The following is a 17,342-nucleotide window of genomic DNA, read 5'->3' on the forward strand; positions in this document are numbered from 1 at the left end:
AGCGCAACTTACATGGCTGCTGATGCTTGCAGATTGTTAGGTTGTTTAGCTTTTTAGTTCGTTTTTTTTAATTATTATTTTATTTAAAAGAATCATGTACTTTTCTCTCAAAATAGTGATAAAAACATGTATGTTGAGTATATGCCGCATGCAGTAAGAACTATCTTTTTAGATTTTATCACAATCATTCGTTGACATTTTGTCTCAAAAATTACACCTGTATGTTCAGTCATTATGAATCACTCGTACAAAAGACCAAACACGAGCAAGAAGCTCTTGGCTGCAGACTGTGGCTTGTGTTTTTGAGAGGCAAGGGGGTGTGTCTGTGTCCCATACGGGTATCTGCCTTGGAGAGAGTGAGCAGAGGCGGGAAATGGCGCCTGGTAACACAACGGAGTGTCATTTCGGAGACGGCCCTTGAGTAGCTACACAGGAAAGTCGGATCAGATCACGAAAACAACCGCTGCCTATGTTGTGGTGGTTAGTCGCTCTTGAATCGTTATCTTCAGACACTGCGGATGTAAAGTAAGTGGGTAACTAACGTTATTCGTGCAAATGGTCTTCAGCGTGCGGTCGATGTAATGTTAGCTAACGACAGAATAAATATTTTCCTTTCTTGCCTATGCACATCTGTTAGCCCGAAGCTGTTTTGCAAGAAAGCTAGGTATGGTTCATGCTAATTGCTAAGCTAACGTTAGCTAAAACATCATGGCCTATGACGGACCTGGCTAATCCCCGGAATATTTGGTTGGCTCGTTAATCTTAACGTTAGCTAATTTTAGCTTGCTGCTACGATATGTTATTTAGTAATATGCGTGCCATATAACTACTTACTAGATTGTTAGTCATTCGTCAACTGTAATAATTCATGTCGTGTTTGAACGCACAGTTACCAGTTTACATCGAGTCTTTTGGCTAGCGTTAAGGCTAACATCGTCCATTGGCATTCCATAACTTTCCAACTTTGCTAGGTTAGCTAGCTAACGTTAGCTATCGTTTTCCATCAAATATCGATGTCCCAGTGGCTAGTTAGCCAGACATGTCCAGAAATCTCTCCATTAGCGGTAGGTAGCGATAACTAGATTATCACATAAAATGGGCATCATGCTAATTTGATTAATAACTGACGTGAGGTTCACGTTCAGCTAGCGTAGTTGACTTAACGTTAACTTGGTCAGTGATCCAAGACAGCAAAGTCAAACTGCTCAGTACAGTGTAGCCAGTCAACGCTAGTTAACGTTACGCTGGTTTCGTTTAATCGCATTGTTACTTTGCTAACTAAGCTAAACTAGCTATCGTAGTGGGCTTGTCTTGTTAAAACGCTAAACGACGGCAAACGTTTGCTAACATCTCGTTCCAGTGCCGAGTTGTCTTGACAATGTATAAATGCCACTCATACAGCCTGAAAGTTGAGGGTTATCCAAAGCTATGCTGCATAGCTAGCTACATAAACTCCCGGCAGCTAAAGACTTACACGACCTCCTCGTAGTTCCTTCACGTAGCGCTAGCTAACTAGTAATGCGAGCTGGTAGACATTACTAAGCTCCCTAGTCGTGGTTTAAGTTGCATAATAAGATAACTCGCGTTGAAGCAATACAACTTTTACAAACGTTAGTGTGAACACGGTGGGGGCAATTGGCTAGATGCGCCAGCTGGCTAGGTTGTAATGTTTGGTTAATTTTTAATTCCGTGCTAGAACCACAGTTAAAACCAGATAACGTTGGCTAAGGAGTACATTTTACAAACTCGACGGGCTTCCGAGAGGGCCTTGTTTCCCTCAGATGTGTTGCCATGGCTAACGTTTGCTAGCCCGCTAATAGTCGTAGTGGCATGCATGTTCTTATTTCCCGCTCACTTGATTCGTACCTAGCTATGTGCATGATCCTTGGTTGCTGCTGATTGCAAAGAAAGATGGATATTCTTGGGTAATGATGTTGCTGTCATGCCAACTTTTGCAATGTGTGATCATATATGTTTTAGTACTTTTTGTTTGACAATTCTGAAGAGACACTGCTTTGAAATTGTAGTTATGCTGGCTACCTTGCTAACTAACCAAGTTAATAAACGTTAGCACAGCATAAATTGCAAACCATAAACTCTGACTCTGAAGATGTCATAAGTCGCAATATCTGTCACATAACTTGTTAGGATGACAGTGTTATTTAAACCAATGCTTTCAGGTAACAATGACACTGTTACATGATCTATTAACAGCTCCGAAGTGGAGTTTTATGCCACTGTTACTGTTATTTGGCCTCTTCACCACAAAGGTGTATATTTAATACATTGAACAAGCCCCAGTTTAAAACTTTCCCCTGTTCATGCCTGCCTGTTCCTTTTATGCTAACGTTCACTCTGGCACTCAGGCTGTTGAGGTGCCTCCTTTAAAAGTGTGTGTGTTTGTGATTGAGCAAGAGCATGCACACCTCCTGTGTGTTCATGGGTACTCCCCTGTGGAAATGTAAAGCAGATGTAGTGGATGAGATGTATGTGAGATCTGTGGATTGAGAGGGTGCAGTTGTGAGTTTGTGGTTCCTGACAGGTCCTGGATATGTCCAGACACATTTTCAGCCAGTTGTTGTTACGTAAGCACAAGGGGCTGGTATGCTTGACTGAAGATTTGCGCTTACTGTGAATAGTTTTATTTTTTTCTGTTCATGCACCAGGACAGCACTGACCAGTTATTTCCCTTGCTGCTGGAGAATAATGGGTGTATTTCCCTCAGATATATTTCAGTTCAGTTCAGCCAAATTTAAATCTTTGTCAACGCCTGTAATTTTTTCAGATGTTGTATTTTGTTGTCTCAAATTTACCACTGATCTTGCATGTAACTACAGGGAGTATTTCTGTGATATGTGTAGAATAAGATGTTGGGTAGATTTTTTTAGTGTACAAATGGGACTGAAGCCAGCTGTGGCTGCCATGATCCGCTGTGATGTAAGTGAAATGGGATCCTGAATGCAACCAGATGTTGGCAGCAATTTGTGTGCTAGTATTGCCCCACTACACATCCATACACCACACCAACTTCGCCATTTTAAAACAATTGAGGCCTTTAGAATAACCTGTTTGTCCACCTTGAATGTACATGTAGCAGTATTGCTTCAAAACTCGTCAACACCAAATTAATTTGTTTCCTTGACTTATTACTTAACAATTGTAACATTTTCTTCTCTTCTCTCCCATGCTCCTTACGTCTCCCTATATCTAATTTTCTACAACAGCCTTACATGTGACTGCTAAAAACAATGAGGCTGAGAATGCGTAAGGCGTCTCAGCAGCCAAACCCCAGCCTGGCAGCCCGCCCATCCCGGACCAAGCGGAGGCATTCAGAGGTAGAAGAGGACACTCCTACTAGCGGTGGGAGGGGCTTGCTTTCCACCATCAAGAAGTTCATCAGAGGAAATGCTGTTAAGGTAACTACTTCTGTGATCACCTCAATTGACTCTGCTTTTGAATGGGGTCAATTAGAAGGCGGAGTGTTGTGCCACTTCTACAATGACTGCCACTCAAGTCGTTTTGGGAGACGAGTATTGTAGCTGAAGAAGCACTCTTTCAACTCCCCATGTGGGTTAGTTTAACATTAATTCATGTAAGCTTTCCTTTGGTCAGCCACTTCTTCTTTTTAGCGCTATGTTCTCCCAGTCTCAGATATAAATCCAGTGTTTGTCAGTGCCGAGTGTCATGTTTCCCTAGAAATGTCTGGTGGAATGCTGCAGCTTGTCTGAGAACTCGGGCTTCGTTCTAATTTTAGCCACTGGCTCACAGAGTGGGTGTGCAGGGACAGGAGGTAGTAACTAGTGGAAAAGTCTAACTCAGCTGAAAGAACATTTTCCTCTCACAAAGATGGGGGGGGGGTTCTTTTGTCATTGTTTTAACTTACTAAATATTGTCATTGAATGTGCTGTAAGGGAATGGGATGGAAAGTTTTACCGGAACGCGTGCTTCTTGGCAACTCCTCGCAAATATTTCTCAGCTGTGGCTACTGTGAAATAAATTTTGCTAGACAGAATTTAGGGTCTAATGGATGCTGGTCTAGCGCACAAACTCCTTGGCTCCATTCCTGGCTGCAACTAACCCATACACAGATAGGATTTTGATTGTATTTTAATTTAGATTGTATTTTAAAGAAGTAGCCTGATTGTCTGCTACTGTCACAATACAGGGGAAAAGGGCAAATAAGGCCAATTAATCAAATGTGGCTGATGAAATTACAGGACAAAAAGGTTTTGTGAAGCAAGCTTGTGGCCAGAAGGTTGGCTGGTTTGAATCCCTGAGTCAGCTAGGAAAATCTGGGTGGGGAAAGTGAATAAGTAATGATCTCCCCTCCCTAAACAACTACTTGTGGTGCCCTTGAGCAAGGCTCTTAACCCCCAGCTCTTCCAGTGGAGCGGCTCAGTCACCAACAACAGAAGATGATGTTTATACTGGGAAGTTCCCAGGTCTGAATGCGTGTAACTGTATGAATATGAAGCAGGGTGTTGCTGGAAAAGAGTGTGCATGCTCAGTCGACTGTCCCTGGATAAATACGTTTTAACAAAGGAATTTGGGGTTGTGTTTCAAGTTTGTTATGTTGTTGTCTTTTTCTATTCTTGGTGGCTTTCTTTAAATAATTCTTGCCTCTTTTTGTTAAACGAGAGTTGCCAGATTTGAATGCCTCGGCCCAAGTCGTTATGAAGGTGTAACTCGTTTGATCAATCCAGGGTTTCTGGTTAGGACAACAGGGCATTGTTTTTGTAATTATGTGGTCCTCCCTGTATTTCCTCATGAAGTCTGTGACCACTGTTGCATTCTTCTTCAGGTTAGATGAGTCTTTGATCATGCCTTAGTCTAGAGACCTTATGCAGTCTCACAGTAGTTGTTCTGTCATCCTGGGACAGCATTGTACCATTCTAGTCACTTGTTCCTCACATTTCAACTTTTGTTTGTAAACAGGAGGACGCCACATGGAGAGTTTATCTGATTGGCTAAGAATCAGGTGGTAGGTTATAGATGTCCTTGATGGGAAAAGTACATGTAGCAATAGTCAAGAGTGTTGGCACCTCTAATATAGCATTAAATATACTGGTAGGATTTTGGCTGTGTCTTTCTGAGGTTTGCTTGATTAAAATCTCCAACTACAAAAACTCTAGCCACAGGACGGTGGTTTAGTATTTGACAATAATGTTGTGTAATTTATTGTGTGCTCTTGTTGTCTGCATGTACAGACAAGCGCACACACACACACACACACACACACCATACACATAAACTATGCATGCAACATCTCACAAACACACTTAAGTCTAGGGATGGGAGTGACTGGTAGAATCCTCAATTCCCCAAAATTGACAATGAAATTGACTTTTGACATCTGGATACTATTTTTTTTTTTAAAGAAAGGTAATGCATAATGATTACTTCACTTATTTGTTAACTTCAGTTAGAAAAACAAAGTTGTTTTTTTTCCCGACTCACTGGCTTTACTCACTTTTTCCTTCTCATGGGTCACGGGGGGCTAGAGCATATCCCATCATTCATTGGATGGAAGGCAGGGAAACACCCTGGACAGGTCGCCAGTCTATCACTGGGCTAACATACGGTTTCAGAGCAAAATCATGAACTTTACTTAAACATGTATCCCACCCAACCAAAAGCCAGAGGAACAAAAAGCATTTCCAGAGTTTTTGTGTTCTTGCCAAGCAGTACCTACCTTGCTTTTCCTGTGACCTTAATGCCTGCTGAGGGAGTGTTTTCCACCACATAGCAAGTGGTTAACAGACTGTACACGCATCACCCCATTACATAGGCTTGTTTTCCTTCACAAAAATTAGGCTCAAAGATGGTAGGGTTGTGATTTTTCCCCCCGTGTCTTTAAATGATTAAATACAAAAATAAAAAAAGATTTGCCCTTTCTGTGTAATTGGATAGTGATAGCATATAACTCACTCACATAGGTATATTCAGAGACATCTGTGTGACTGTTCTCAACTATTTGCTATTTGAACTATTCAATTTGACTGTAAACTTCATTCAGTTTCAATTTATGAAAAATATTTAATTGATTCTCTATGGTTTTCTTTGCAATAATAGTTTGTTAATGTTTAGTGAATTTGGATCCTTAAGTCACTTGATGTTGGTGGCTGTCTGACTATTCATGAACTTGAACAGAGCTGTTAATAGAAAGTGAAAATGTCCTACCAATGTGAAATATCCCTTTAAATTTAATGCAAGGGCATTTAGCTTTAGATTTAAGTGTGTACACAAAGCTTCTGCAATGAGTCAGAATGTACAAAGAATAATGTAAATCCAATAATGAATGTGTGCTGTTAGAAGTGCTTGCATGTACATTCATTTTTTATTTCTCAAATTGGTACAGTGATAGTTAAAAAACAGCTAGCATAGAATCCCGCCTGGGCTACAAGGCCCACAACTTTTATGTAACCTACTGTACAAGTTTTTTTTATTTGCTCTGAGGTATGGATACAAGTCGTTGTTATGAACATAACAAAAGTGCTTCAGAATTTTACAATGACAAGAGGCATCAGGGACAATTTCGCCCCAAGGAATTTTTCTTTGTTCTTTTGACTGTTTAGCTCTCTGCTAATTAGAATGTTACAAATGATCAAGTAATTACGTGAAGTCTTTTTCCAGCTTACTTAATTGTCTTTCTCTGCTTGCCACAATGCCATCCTTTTTTTTATTTTTTATAAATGTGGCCCCTGATGTCTGTTTCCTCCTGTTTCCTTAAGGTGCAACAGGAGAACCCAGCCAAGAAGACACGCCTCCACTGTGATGTGGACAACAACCTGATCACCTCCACACCCCACGGCACCAACAACCCCCGTAGGACTATCAACAGGGTCAGCAGGAGAGGCTCTGTCAATGGACGTGAGTGGCACATGATGAGAAAGATTAATCACTAGTCGTTATTTTACATTGTGCTCTAAGTTTAACCCTGTTAACTTTTCCCTACAGAGGCAACCAATCATGACAGGAGTAAGGAGAAGCCCAATGGGAGCCTGGAGGAGACGACAGCTGTTGAGGTGCCCACCAGCCCTCCCAGGACTACCCTTCTTGGGACCATCTTCTCCCCCGTCTTCAACTTCTTCTCACCAGCTAAAAATGGTAAACAAACCCTATGTGAAAGTGTGGCCTTAATCTTGCTTCCTGTACACAATAAATCATGGAAGGGTTTGGTCATCAGCTCCCCGTCTTTCTCCTTTCGTTAGGGATGTACCCATTGGTTGACTACTTTTCATTCTTAATTATTTGATTGATAGTCTCTAAATTGGTTGATCAGAAGAGCAGATGTGGCGACGCAGACTTGGCCAAGTTACTGATTTACACTGAGGTAGCCTATCTCACTCCTAGCTAGGGTTACAGAGACCCAGTTCCATCGAGGAACTGGTTACAATGTTGCAGAATCAACTGGATTGAAACAAGTTTGCCATATCGATTCCCAGATTTTTTCCCCCTGCTCTTTTTTTTAAGAGCAGACACGTGACAAGATGCACCGTTTTCTTGAATTGTTTCACTCTCGATTGAAACAGTTCATATTCAGCTCAATTCTCTGCACCACTGGAGCAGTTGTCATGTAGATGAAGCATGTAGGATGGCCCTACGGCGATTGTGTGGCCAATCAGAATAGCTTAAAACATCCTTTTGCCCCCTTCTTTTTTCTGGTGATCTAATGTCATCATATAAACCTCACAGTGTGTGGTTCCCAGAGAGTTTTTATCTACTGAATTTGATTTGTTGAAAGTTGGTATGCCACTAGAGCTGATATGTGACATTGTGCTAAACTCCATCTAAGATGCTTCTCTTGTTAAGTGGCTTTTTTTAAATTGGCAAACATCCTTTTCTGAATGGATAGGATCCACTGGTAAATTCAACATACAAGTGATGCACCAAGCATCAAGTCATATTTTAATATAATCTCAACTTTCTAGCCCCGATACTTGCTGTGCTATGCCACAGCAAACTCCATTCAAAAATCAGTATGTTGCCTCGCTTATTGGCAAAGGACTGGAAGAACATATTTTAAGAGCTTTTACACATCGTTAGGGTCTTCTGGTTAAGTCGACATTCATCTAATCCGCCAAAAGCACTTTATTCCAGTAAAGTATCAAATTTTAGTTCACAGTGCTTGCTACCGCCCACCACAGTGTATGTTGGAGGGAGATGACTGTGGAAATAACACGTGAGCCAAATGTAAAAGTTGAGATTAAGTTCTGTTTGGGGAATCACTTGTATGCTGAATTTTCCAGTGGCTGCTAGTGATGCATAAAAGGTCTTAAATAATTTTCTTTGATGTTTGTATCTTTTACTCATAAGTATGGCAACATTAAATTACAAGATTTTTAAATGGGGCAAGATGTTCTTTCCAAGAGAATGAAACATCTGGTTTAGTTGCCTGCCAATATTTAACTTGTCTAATCCAATGTGATAAAAAGGTGATAAAACATAATTTGCTGTGAGCCATGTTTTATGTGATGAACTCTGTATGTTTTAGAACTATAGGAAATAGCTGCTTTAAACTGCTCTCTTCTCATGATTTGACCACACAATTGCTGTAGGGCAGGCAAGTTTTGCTTTGATGCAAATATTAACTTGCCCATTTGTTTGTCACATGTTTTTTTTTTTTACTTCAAATTTAGTCAAATTAAGTTTTGTGAATATATTCTGAGTGTAAATTACACCATGTAAGTCCTCAGGTGTTTTGCAAAAAATACCATATCTTTCCCTTCTGTCACTCTGCTACTACAGTACGCACTTCAACTACAAGAAAACTCCTGTGTGACAGAGAACTGACTTGAACACATACTCTCCTCCCTGAGCTCATTATGTCATGTCACAACCTCACAGTCGCATACACATAGTTTACAGTTGTGTGCCTGTTTTGTTTTTTTTCTTGGAGAATCATATGTTTCACTGCTGAATTTGTTAAGTCTTATGTGCATTACATTCTAATCTGGAACATCTGGCCAGCCAAGTGTAGAGGGCTGAAGTTTGGACAGAAATGTGCTGCCATACAGGCTTCTCGATACGACTACGACCATAGCTATAATGTTTTGTCTGTCCTCATAAAATCTGAAGTCAGTCTGGTGGTGGCGTCTGTCTGTGTCTAGACAGATTTTTGTGAACACAACATCTCAAGAACAATGCATGATAAAAACTTCATATTTACACCACATGTACCCCCTATAGAGTAGATCCGATTGGAGCACCTTGCTACATAGCTTTGCATATTAATGAGGAAAAATGGTGGGACATGTTGGCAGCTCAACTGCATCTTGTCTTTATTTGTTTTTTTGTTCCAGCCTCTTCTGGCTCGGATTCTCCAGACCAGGCGTTGGAAGCAGAGGAGATAGTCAAGCAGCTGGACATGGAGCAGGTCGTGGAGACGCCCACCAGCACAGCCACATCCACGCAGGATTTGTGTACCGCCACTAACCTCTACTCTAGTGCATCCCAGCTCCCGCCCCTGCGACCTCCCCACATGCCCGAGGTTCCCCCCACAGCGGAGGAGGGAGAACTAGAGGCTGATGCTGACCTTCCACCCCTCACAGGTAGATGGTGTAGCAAAGGAAATAAGGCTCTGAATTGTTTGGAATTGTATGTTACATTGGGTTAGTAATAAAGTATGTGATAATTGCTTGCCATGCTCATCTTGATATTTTGTGTTCCCCTGTCTCATTTTGTTCTCCATATCAATCTCTCCTTGTTGTGGTGCAAGCTCCAGGCTCCAGTCCAGATATGGCGTATGTGGACGCTCCTCCCACTGCAGTACCAGCAGAGGCAACCTATGAGGAAGACTGGGAAGTCTTTGACCCGTCAGTATAACATTTTGGTTATAAAATGCATAGTTTCAGTCTTGTACTGAGTGGCCGAGTCACATTTGAAACCCTTGACACCTGTAATCGCATTATTGTTCATTTGAATGATTTCAGAAGAGTTAAGAGGGTTTTAGGCACTCTGCTTTACTTCATGCCGAACAAATCTTCTTAGCTATTCTGGAGTCAATGTAAAGAACGACCTCTCGTGGCTTATTGCTTAAACTGCACCCTTTATGCATTTACTGTAAGGGTGCTAACAAACTAAATTTGAAAGTCTACTGTGTCAGTCTACTGGATTCAGAATGAATGCATGTTGCATAAGATTTTGTTTATAGGATCTGTGTGAGAACATATTTCAGTCTGCAAAGAATAATGTGGTTTAAATAGCTTTTTTAATTTGACAAAATGCACATGTGATGTTTCTATGCATAGGTATTTCTTCATCAAGCATGTCCCTCCGCTGACAGAAGAGCAGCTCACTCGTAAGCCGGCCCTGCCTCTGAAGACACGCAGCACGCCTGAGTTCTCTCTGGTCCTAGACCTGGTCAGTTACCACAGACGCGGTGGCCTCACACCTCATTCCATATCATAAGATTTTTATTTGTTTGTCTGTCCTTTTGTTTTTGTTTATTTAAAGTCTGTTGTAAAAAGATGACTTCTTACAGAGGATCTTGTATTGTTTCTTCTACCAACTGTTTTCTCCCTTCTGTTCATTCAGGATGAGACGTTGGTTCACTGCAGTTTAAATGAGCTGGAAGATGCAGCACTTACCTTCCCTGTCCTCTTTCAGGATGTCATTTACCAGGTAAATGCTGCCTCACAGGCGTATTGCTCCTCTTCAGTTTTAGGTTTTCCATGTTACCACTAGAGAGGGCTAAAGTAACGTTTGTGAAATGGTGTGGAGCCCAACCAGAATCATGTAACTGATCCAAAGATCTCAAAATGTGCCCTACAGCAGTGATATGTATCCAATGTAACAATCATAACCAAATTTAATATTACATATGCAAGATGCATGTTGCTGTACTTTGTTTTAGCTCCATTCACTCACAATGATGTTATGTGCAGTAAACCTTATATTGATCAGAAATGTGTGGTTACCAATGGCCTGTCTTCTTCTCCAGGTCTATGTGCGCCTGAGGCCATTTTTCAGAGAGTTCCTGGAACGCATGTCTCAAATCTATGAGGTAAATACAAGTTCTCTGCTATTGTTCTTATATTAAACTTAATTGTGTCAAATCGGACTATTTTAATGCTGTTTTTTCCCCTTCTAGATTATCCTCTTCACAGCCTCTAAAAAGGTGTATGCAGACAAACTGCTGAACATCTTGGATCCTAAGAAACAGCTAGTGAGGTAAGCTCTTTTTTTATTAGTGGGTCATATTTACACAACAAACCCCAAAGGCAATGCAAGCGTGAATGGAAAAAGAGGAAGAGCTTAAAAAAGCTGACTAGCACCGGTGTGAGCAAAGAGGTGTCAGTGTTGTGGTTTTGTTGAATTATTGATTACCTAGACCTGGTCATTGATTTGTTTTTTTTTTTCTCCTCTGTTTTTCTTTCCCCTCCCCACTGTAACTGTAGACACAGGTTGTTCCGGGAGCATTGTGTCTGTGTCCAGGGAAATTACATCAAGGACCTCAACATCTTAGGCAGAGACCTGTCAAAGACCATCATCATTGACAATTCACCACAAGCCTTCGCATATCAGGTGAACACTTAAACTAAACATTAACACTATGGAAGGTTTAAATCTTCAACAGTAACAGTAGTTGTCACCAAATTCAAGCAAAGGGAGAAATGTTTTAGAAGATAAAAAATTGAGGGAAAATATACATATAGTAGACAGTTACTCACTTATGTCGTCGCAACTGACAATTTTCTGCCCCAACAGCTTTCCAATGGGATTCCCATAGAGAGTTGGTTTATGGACAAGAATGACAATGAGTTGCTGAAGCTGGTCCCTTTCCTGGAGAAGTTGGTTGAGATGGTAAGATGTCTTACTCACTAATGACTGATTTAGCTGTTGTAAGAGGCAGTAAAACTGCTCTGCAATATTGACAATGTTAACATCAAGTAAGATCTTAGCATTTCAAGTCATTGATAAAGCTTGGTCTCTAATCTCCTTCTCTCTTGCTGTTGATTCTCACGCCTGCCGGACTTTTCAGAACGAGGATGTGCGTCCGCACGTTCGAGACAGGTTCCGCCTGCACGACCTGTTGCCCCCCGATTGAGCTTGAGTATGGACTCTCATAACGGGACAACAGGAAAAAAAAAAGACTGAAAACAACGAACGTGTAAAAAGCCCCTCTTCGGATTACAAACTACAACATTGCCATTACTGTTAAAATTTTAGCCTTTTTTCCTCATTTTTTTAAACCCACGTTGCTTTTAAAACTACGACAACTTCAAAAGAAAAAGGTTTTTGAAGCAAGATCTGGGTGAAATTTTCTAAATATCCACATGTATAGATGAAATCGCATTTACTATGGACAAGCCCAGGTAGACTCCTCTTTTTGACTGACTCTCCAGTTGTGGAGCTGGATTTTGTCTCCATGCTAATATAAAGAGGTCTTGGTGCTGGCTGAGTGGATATGAACATGCCACCTGGTAAAGAGGATCTCCAACCTACCTAGTCCCGAAAACCCAAACCAACCCCTGGTGCTCACGCTGTTGAGACTGACTAATAATGACACTCTTTGGCTACAGACCAATTTCAACAGGAATGACTGGCCTGTAAAATAATCTGTATGTGTGTGTTTACTCCTGCCCCTCCCCCCCACACACACACACCGATTTTGTGTTTGTCAAATTTATAATCTGTAGCCTTTAAAATCATTATGCATTCCTCTGTAGCTGAGTCAAGTTTCTATTGTTGGGCTGTTTTTTCTGGTAAAACTGGTGTTTCATTCTTTTTAAACCCATAGTGTTTCAAATTGTTTTTTCTTCTGTTTGTAAGATGTGATATTTAAAAGAGGTCATCTAAGTTTATCCTAAGCCTTTTTCCGAGTCTGAGAACATGGATGGTTTTAATGGCGATAGTCCACTACATAGTCAAGTCAAATGGAATGAATCCAGGACTTAAAATCTTGTTTGTTCTTGGTCATATATCGGTTTAAAACAATGTGGTGGCTTCACTGTGGACAGAAGATGGCTTTTTAATTATACATGATAGGATTGAAAATCTGCTTACCTGTAATTTGACATATTGTAAAGGTTTGAGGGCATTCATTTTCAAAGTGGTATGTGTCAAAGTTAACCTTTTTTTTTAATAGTAGTATTTGATTTGTCATTTGTAATCAGTATTGTCTTTACTCCTAATCAAGTATTTTGGCTAAATCAGAGCTCTGTTTCTTTTTGTTGTAATGTGTAATTTGATGGCTATGTCGGTAGCATTGGAGTATGACTAATGTAGCACATCTCTGCCAGTGTGTCATGAAGTCTACCCAGGGTAGAAATCTATGGCCAGACCCTGTACCAGCCATATCTGGCACCAGCAACATACTGTTTCAAGTCAGCCTCACTACTGTGGTGTACATCCTGACTGCCCCTCTACCTGTCTGTTTTTGTTTTATATTTTTACTCTGTACTTTTAAGCCTTTTTCCCTTTTTTAATGCAGTTTAAAGCATTGCTTTTAAGAATGGTAACTATATGAATGTGTTTCTGCCCTACTTCAGCCTGGACGCCCTTGCCAAATTGACATTTTACTCCTCTGGTGTTTCAACTTAATTTATTCAATTTGTGAAAACAAACAATAGGCAGCAGTGTGAATTTAGTGTTGGTCTCCTTACAGGCCTAACTCTTGGAGGTGTAGACTAAAACCCAACCATCTGTCATCACAGAAGTCCGTTTTCTGTCATGGGCCCAACTCTACCCAATACACCGTTGAAACGGTTCTTAAGAAAGTTGAGAACAACCAGGAGTTATTTTAGCCTCCTCGTAACCATTTTGCCTTTTGGCTCCGTGTTCATTGTTGAACTGTATTTCAGGTCCTGTTCGGTTAGGATCAAATTGTGTTTTGAAGTTCTAGCAAATGTGAGTGTTTGGGTCTGCCTGGGCTGCCTGCACGGTGCCATACGATTCCTCTCCTTAGGTTTTTTCGCTGTGGCATTTCCAATGCTCTCGCCCCCAGTGTTTAGATAGAAAGAGACAATCAGGCCTCAAAGCTCAGCAGATACTGAAATGTGGAGATAATCCAGATTATTTTGGTCTGTGTGCAGTATATGTTGCAGTTGTACTGTGATTCCATTTAGTTGTGCCCCATGAATAAATTTTGTCAGGTGTTTCCTGCTGTGCCCTGCCCAAACCTCCCCTGCTACTCTGCCGGTTGTATTCAAGAGACGCTTTGCAGCTGTTCAATGCCCTCCTGTCTTGCCTTTCTCACCAGAAACCAGTAGCTCTCCAGAAACTATAATTCGTTTGTACTCAAGTTAAATTGTTACAGGGCACAATGTTGTTTATTCAGACATAATGTTATGAGTAGACATGTCCAGACTATGAATGTAAATTATACATGGGGGTAAAGTCTTAAGTGTCTTTCCTGAATTCCCTGTATCTTCTCTCCTCGCCACCTAAAACAAATTGAAGAGGAGGATCAGTTTCCTCTGGTAAATAAAAAAATAATACTCTTCTAAAAAAAAAAAAAATACTCTTCACATTTTGAAGATGAGGCAAGAAAGGATGTGCATGGAAGAGGAAAAATGTCTTGAGACCCCACCATGGTAGCTCCCCCTTTCCCCCCACGCCCTCTCACCATCCTAACTGCCATACCATCTCCAAGTATGCAAGCCTCACCTACACAGACTGCGGTGTGTGAGAGTCGGCCTATGCAGCCCATGTGTGGTCATGTCCTCAGCTGGCTTACTACTCGATGTGATTGTGAAATATCAGTCAGGGCTTGTTTTTGAAGGATTGGTGGGAGGTATTTGATATTTTTAATCCAGCTCATTTTTTATGTGCATTACCAGTTTATTGTACAATGAGTGTTGTACAATACATGCAGCTTCATGTTAAAAAAAATCCTTAAAGTAAGGAAAATCTTTTGTATTTTTGATTTCAAAAGGCATGTCATATCTACTTTTTAAATGTATTAATGAAGATTTAACTTTACATCAGATGGAGTGTTTTTTTTTTCTTACAAATATCTGTATGTATGTTTAGTTTAGCGCAATGTCACTGAACTGTTAAACTTAGCATGTAGAGAATACAGCTTGCTTTGTGGGAAAGTCCTGAATTAAATTTTAATCATGGCACTTTTTCTGCAGAAAAGAGCAATCGTGTTAATGAATTATTTTTTTTTCCAATATCTGTTAAGCCATTTTACTTGCAGGAATTGCTATTTGTGCTGAAGATGTATTTAAAAATGCTTTAAGACATCTTTGTTAGCCAACGGGCTATGCTATTGTAAAGTGTACATACAGTTACAATGAATTTCTGAAACAAAGTTTTAAAGTTAAAACCCTCTTGCATGCCCCTTGTTTTCATTTCTTTCTTGACTGTGACACTGAGATGAGGGAAGAGATGCTGGAGATGTGACATAAGCTATTTAATGCAAAGGGGAAAAATACAAGTTACCTAATGTCTTATATTTGTGCTATTTTGAAAGGCCCAATAAGAAATTTTAATTAGAATATGAATCGAGATAGTCACACCACAGGAATTTATATTCCTTTATTCCCCTCTTTCAAAAGCTGCTGTCCAGTTCTATTCACATATCCATAATTACCATCTAAAAAACAGAATTTCGGGCCTATGTTTTTCATTGTTTTAATTAAGTAAGAATAATTTCACTCATTATTTGTGGACTATGGTTTTTTTAATATTTGGAATGTTCTTCTCAACTCCATTTCAAGCAAATTCCAGTTCACAGGGTTCCTACACAGGTCTGCAAAGTTTGGAAATGTGTGGGACATTTTTTTTTAGTAATTTCCAGGTCTTGATAAGTTTGGAAATTCCACAAAAAAATTGGAAAAGTATGGAAAAATATTGTACTACTAGGCTACATACGACTTCAACTTCTCACACATTCTTCTCATTTGTCGATGTGAAGATGAATGTTCATCTAGAGTTAGTCTGTGTACTATGGACGCCAAAATCTTAAAATCACAAAATCAAGGTCTGGAAAATTTGCAATGCAATTTTGAAATCCAGACTGTGTAGGAACTCTGTTCAGGTCTTTTCAGGCTGTTCTGAGATCCATCACATCCCCTTGAGTGACCCTCCAGCATCTAAAGATAGGATCTTATGGTAACAATATTACATCTTCATTTAATTAACCCTGAATGGGGGCTGAGACTCTTTTCACCAGATGTCATGTAAAAGCAGCAGCAGTCTGCCGGGTGTCTCTGGCTCTCTGGAGGCCGGGCTCAGGTTTCAGACGGAGCACTGAGAGGAGTTAATCAACACGCTCAATTAATATTTCAGAACTAATGGCCGTGCTTGTTTGCGAAATCCGTTCTGCGTTTCACAGCCCTCATTTCGCACCTACTTTTTTACCGGTGGCCTTAATTACGCTACTTTAGACCAGGTATTGCGTTGCAGGTGGACACTGGAGTTGCCGCGCCGCCTTGCTCAGAGTGGCATGTAAGTGGGATCGGCCCGGCCTATTTGGCAAAGAGGAAAGAAAACGAGTTACAAGAGTGGGAGATAGTTTGTCACTGGGGTAGTGGGAGATCGTCGGACAGATATACTGTTGAATGTGTTTTCCTGGGAGAGGGGGAAAGGAAGCCTGTCCCAGTACAGTTCACCAATATGAAAGTCGTTATTCTGAGCCCGGTTCCTCTGCCTGAACTGATTTTGTGCTCTAAATCAACCGGATAAGCAAAGCGGACATTTATTTTGAATTTTGAGTTTTTAAGTGGGTTTTTGCCTGCTGGAACGACATTCAGGAGAGTCAAGAAAATGTGGTCGACACCAGCTATTTTCCTGGTGTGCATCCTTTTTGGTAAGTACAAAATACGAGAGGTGTGCTGTAACTTGAACTTGTCTGAATCAAAGCCATAATCATATAGACCCATATTATAATAGAAATTAGAAATGACATGACAAATGATACAGAACATTTCCATGGCATTAACAGAATTTGATCAATCATATAGCCTATATGCGTATTTATTGAGTAAAAAGTGGTTCCTAATGAAGCTGTATTAACTGTTCATGATGAGTAAGGACTGGTTGTTGCAACCTTTAAACCCTGAGACAATATTTTTGGTTATAAAAAAAAAATGCTGCTATAATAATTTTAGTTGTGACATAAATTTGAGTTCATTTTTTAAGACAAGAGTAGGCCTAATTTTTTATTTTCTGACTATAAACAATAGGAAAAAAGTAACTTGTATTTGTCATATCACATCATTGGAGCCTGTAATTTTAAACAATTTTAAAAATTTCAAAATAGGACCAATATGGCAGATGTACAAAGTTTCTCACCAATGTCATAGTGATGGTGAGCCTATACTAATATTTCCTTTTTTGTATTATCCACAGGGATTGTATGTGACGTCAAGCAGGTGTGCTCGCAAACCCAA

General features: G+C 40.3%; 1 protein-coding gene across 3 annotated transcripts; it reads left to right on the top strand.

The window, feature by feature from the left end:
• The first annotated feature begins 362 nt into the window (after nt 1-362).
• ctdspl2b (CTD (carboxy-terminal domain, RNA polymerase II, polypeptide A) small phosphatase like 2b) lies at nt 363-14,439 on the top strand. 3 transcript variants are annotated; one of them, XM_071905923.2, is made up of 13 exons: nt 363-529; nt 3,225-3,416; nt 6,732-6,870; nt 6,958-7,107; nt 9,303-9,551; nt 9,719-9,815; nt 10,251-10,362; nt 10,537-10,623; nt 10,943-11,005; nt 11,093-11,172; nt 11,400-11,526; nt 11,710-11,805; nt 11,984-14,439. In XM_071905923.2, exons 2-13 carry the CDS (start codon nt 3,249-3,251, stop codon nt 12,047-12,049), a joined length of 1,434 nt encoding a protein of 477 aa, XP_071762024.2. In that variant the 5' UTR covers nt 363-529; nt 3,225-3,248; the 3' UTR covers nt 12,050-14,439. The 3 variants fall into 3 exon arrangements, with proteins under 3 accessions (XP_071762024.2, XP_071762025.2, XP_078139504.1); XM_071905924.2 differs by having other exon boundaries at nt 9,327-9,551; XM_078283378.1 differs by having other exon boundaries at nt 363-525.
• Nucleotides 14,440-17,342: the final 2,903 nt, after the last annotated feature.

Source organism: Centroberyx gerrardi, chromosome 1 (assembly GCF_048128805.1).
Source record: "Centroberyx gerrardi isolate f3 chromosome 1, fCenGer3.hap1.cur.20231027, whole genome shotgun sequence".
Taxonomy (NCBI): Eukaryota; Metazoa; Chordata; class Actinopteri; order Beryciformes; family Berycidae; genus Centroberyx; species Centroberyx gerrardi.

Bases quoted from the DNA above. Each gene is read 5' to 3' on its own strand.
- ctdspl2b (XM_071905923.2), top strand. From the start codon at position 3,249: ATGAGGCTGAGAATGCGTAAGGCGTCTCAGCAGCCAAACCCCAGCCTG. The intron at 6,871-6,957 runs GTGAGTGGCACA...TTTTCCCTACAG, and splicing joins GAGAGGCTCTGTCAATGGAC to AGGCAACCAATCATGACAGG. The intron at 9,552-9,718 runs GTAGATGGTGTA...TTGTGGTGCAAG, and splicing joins TGACCTTCCACCCCTCACAG to CTCCAGGCTCCAGTCCAGAT.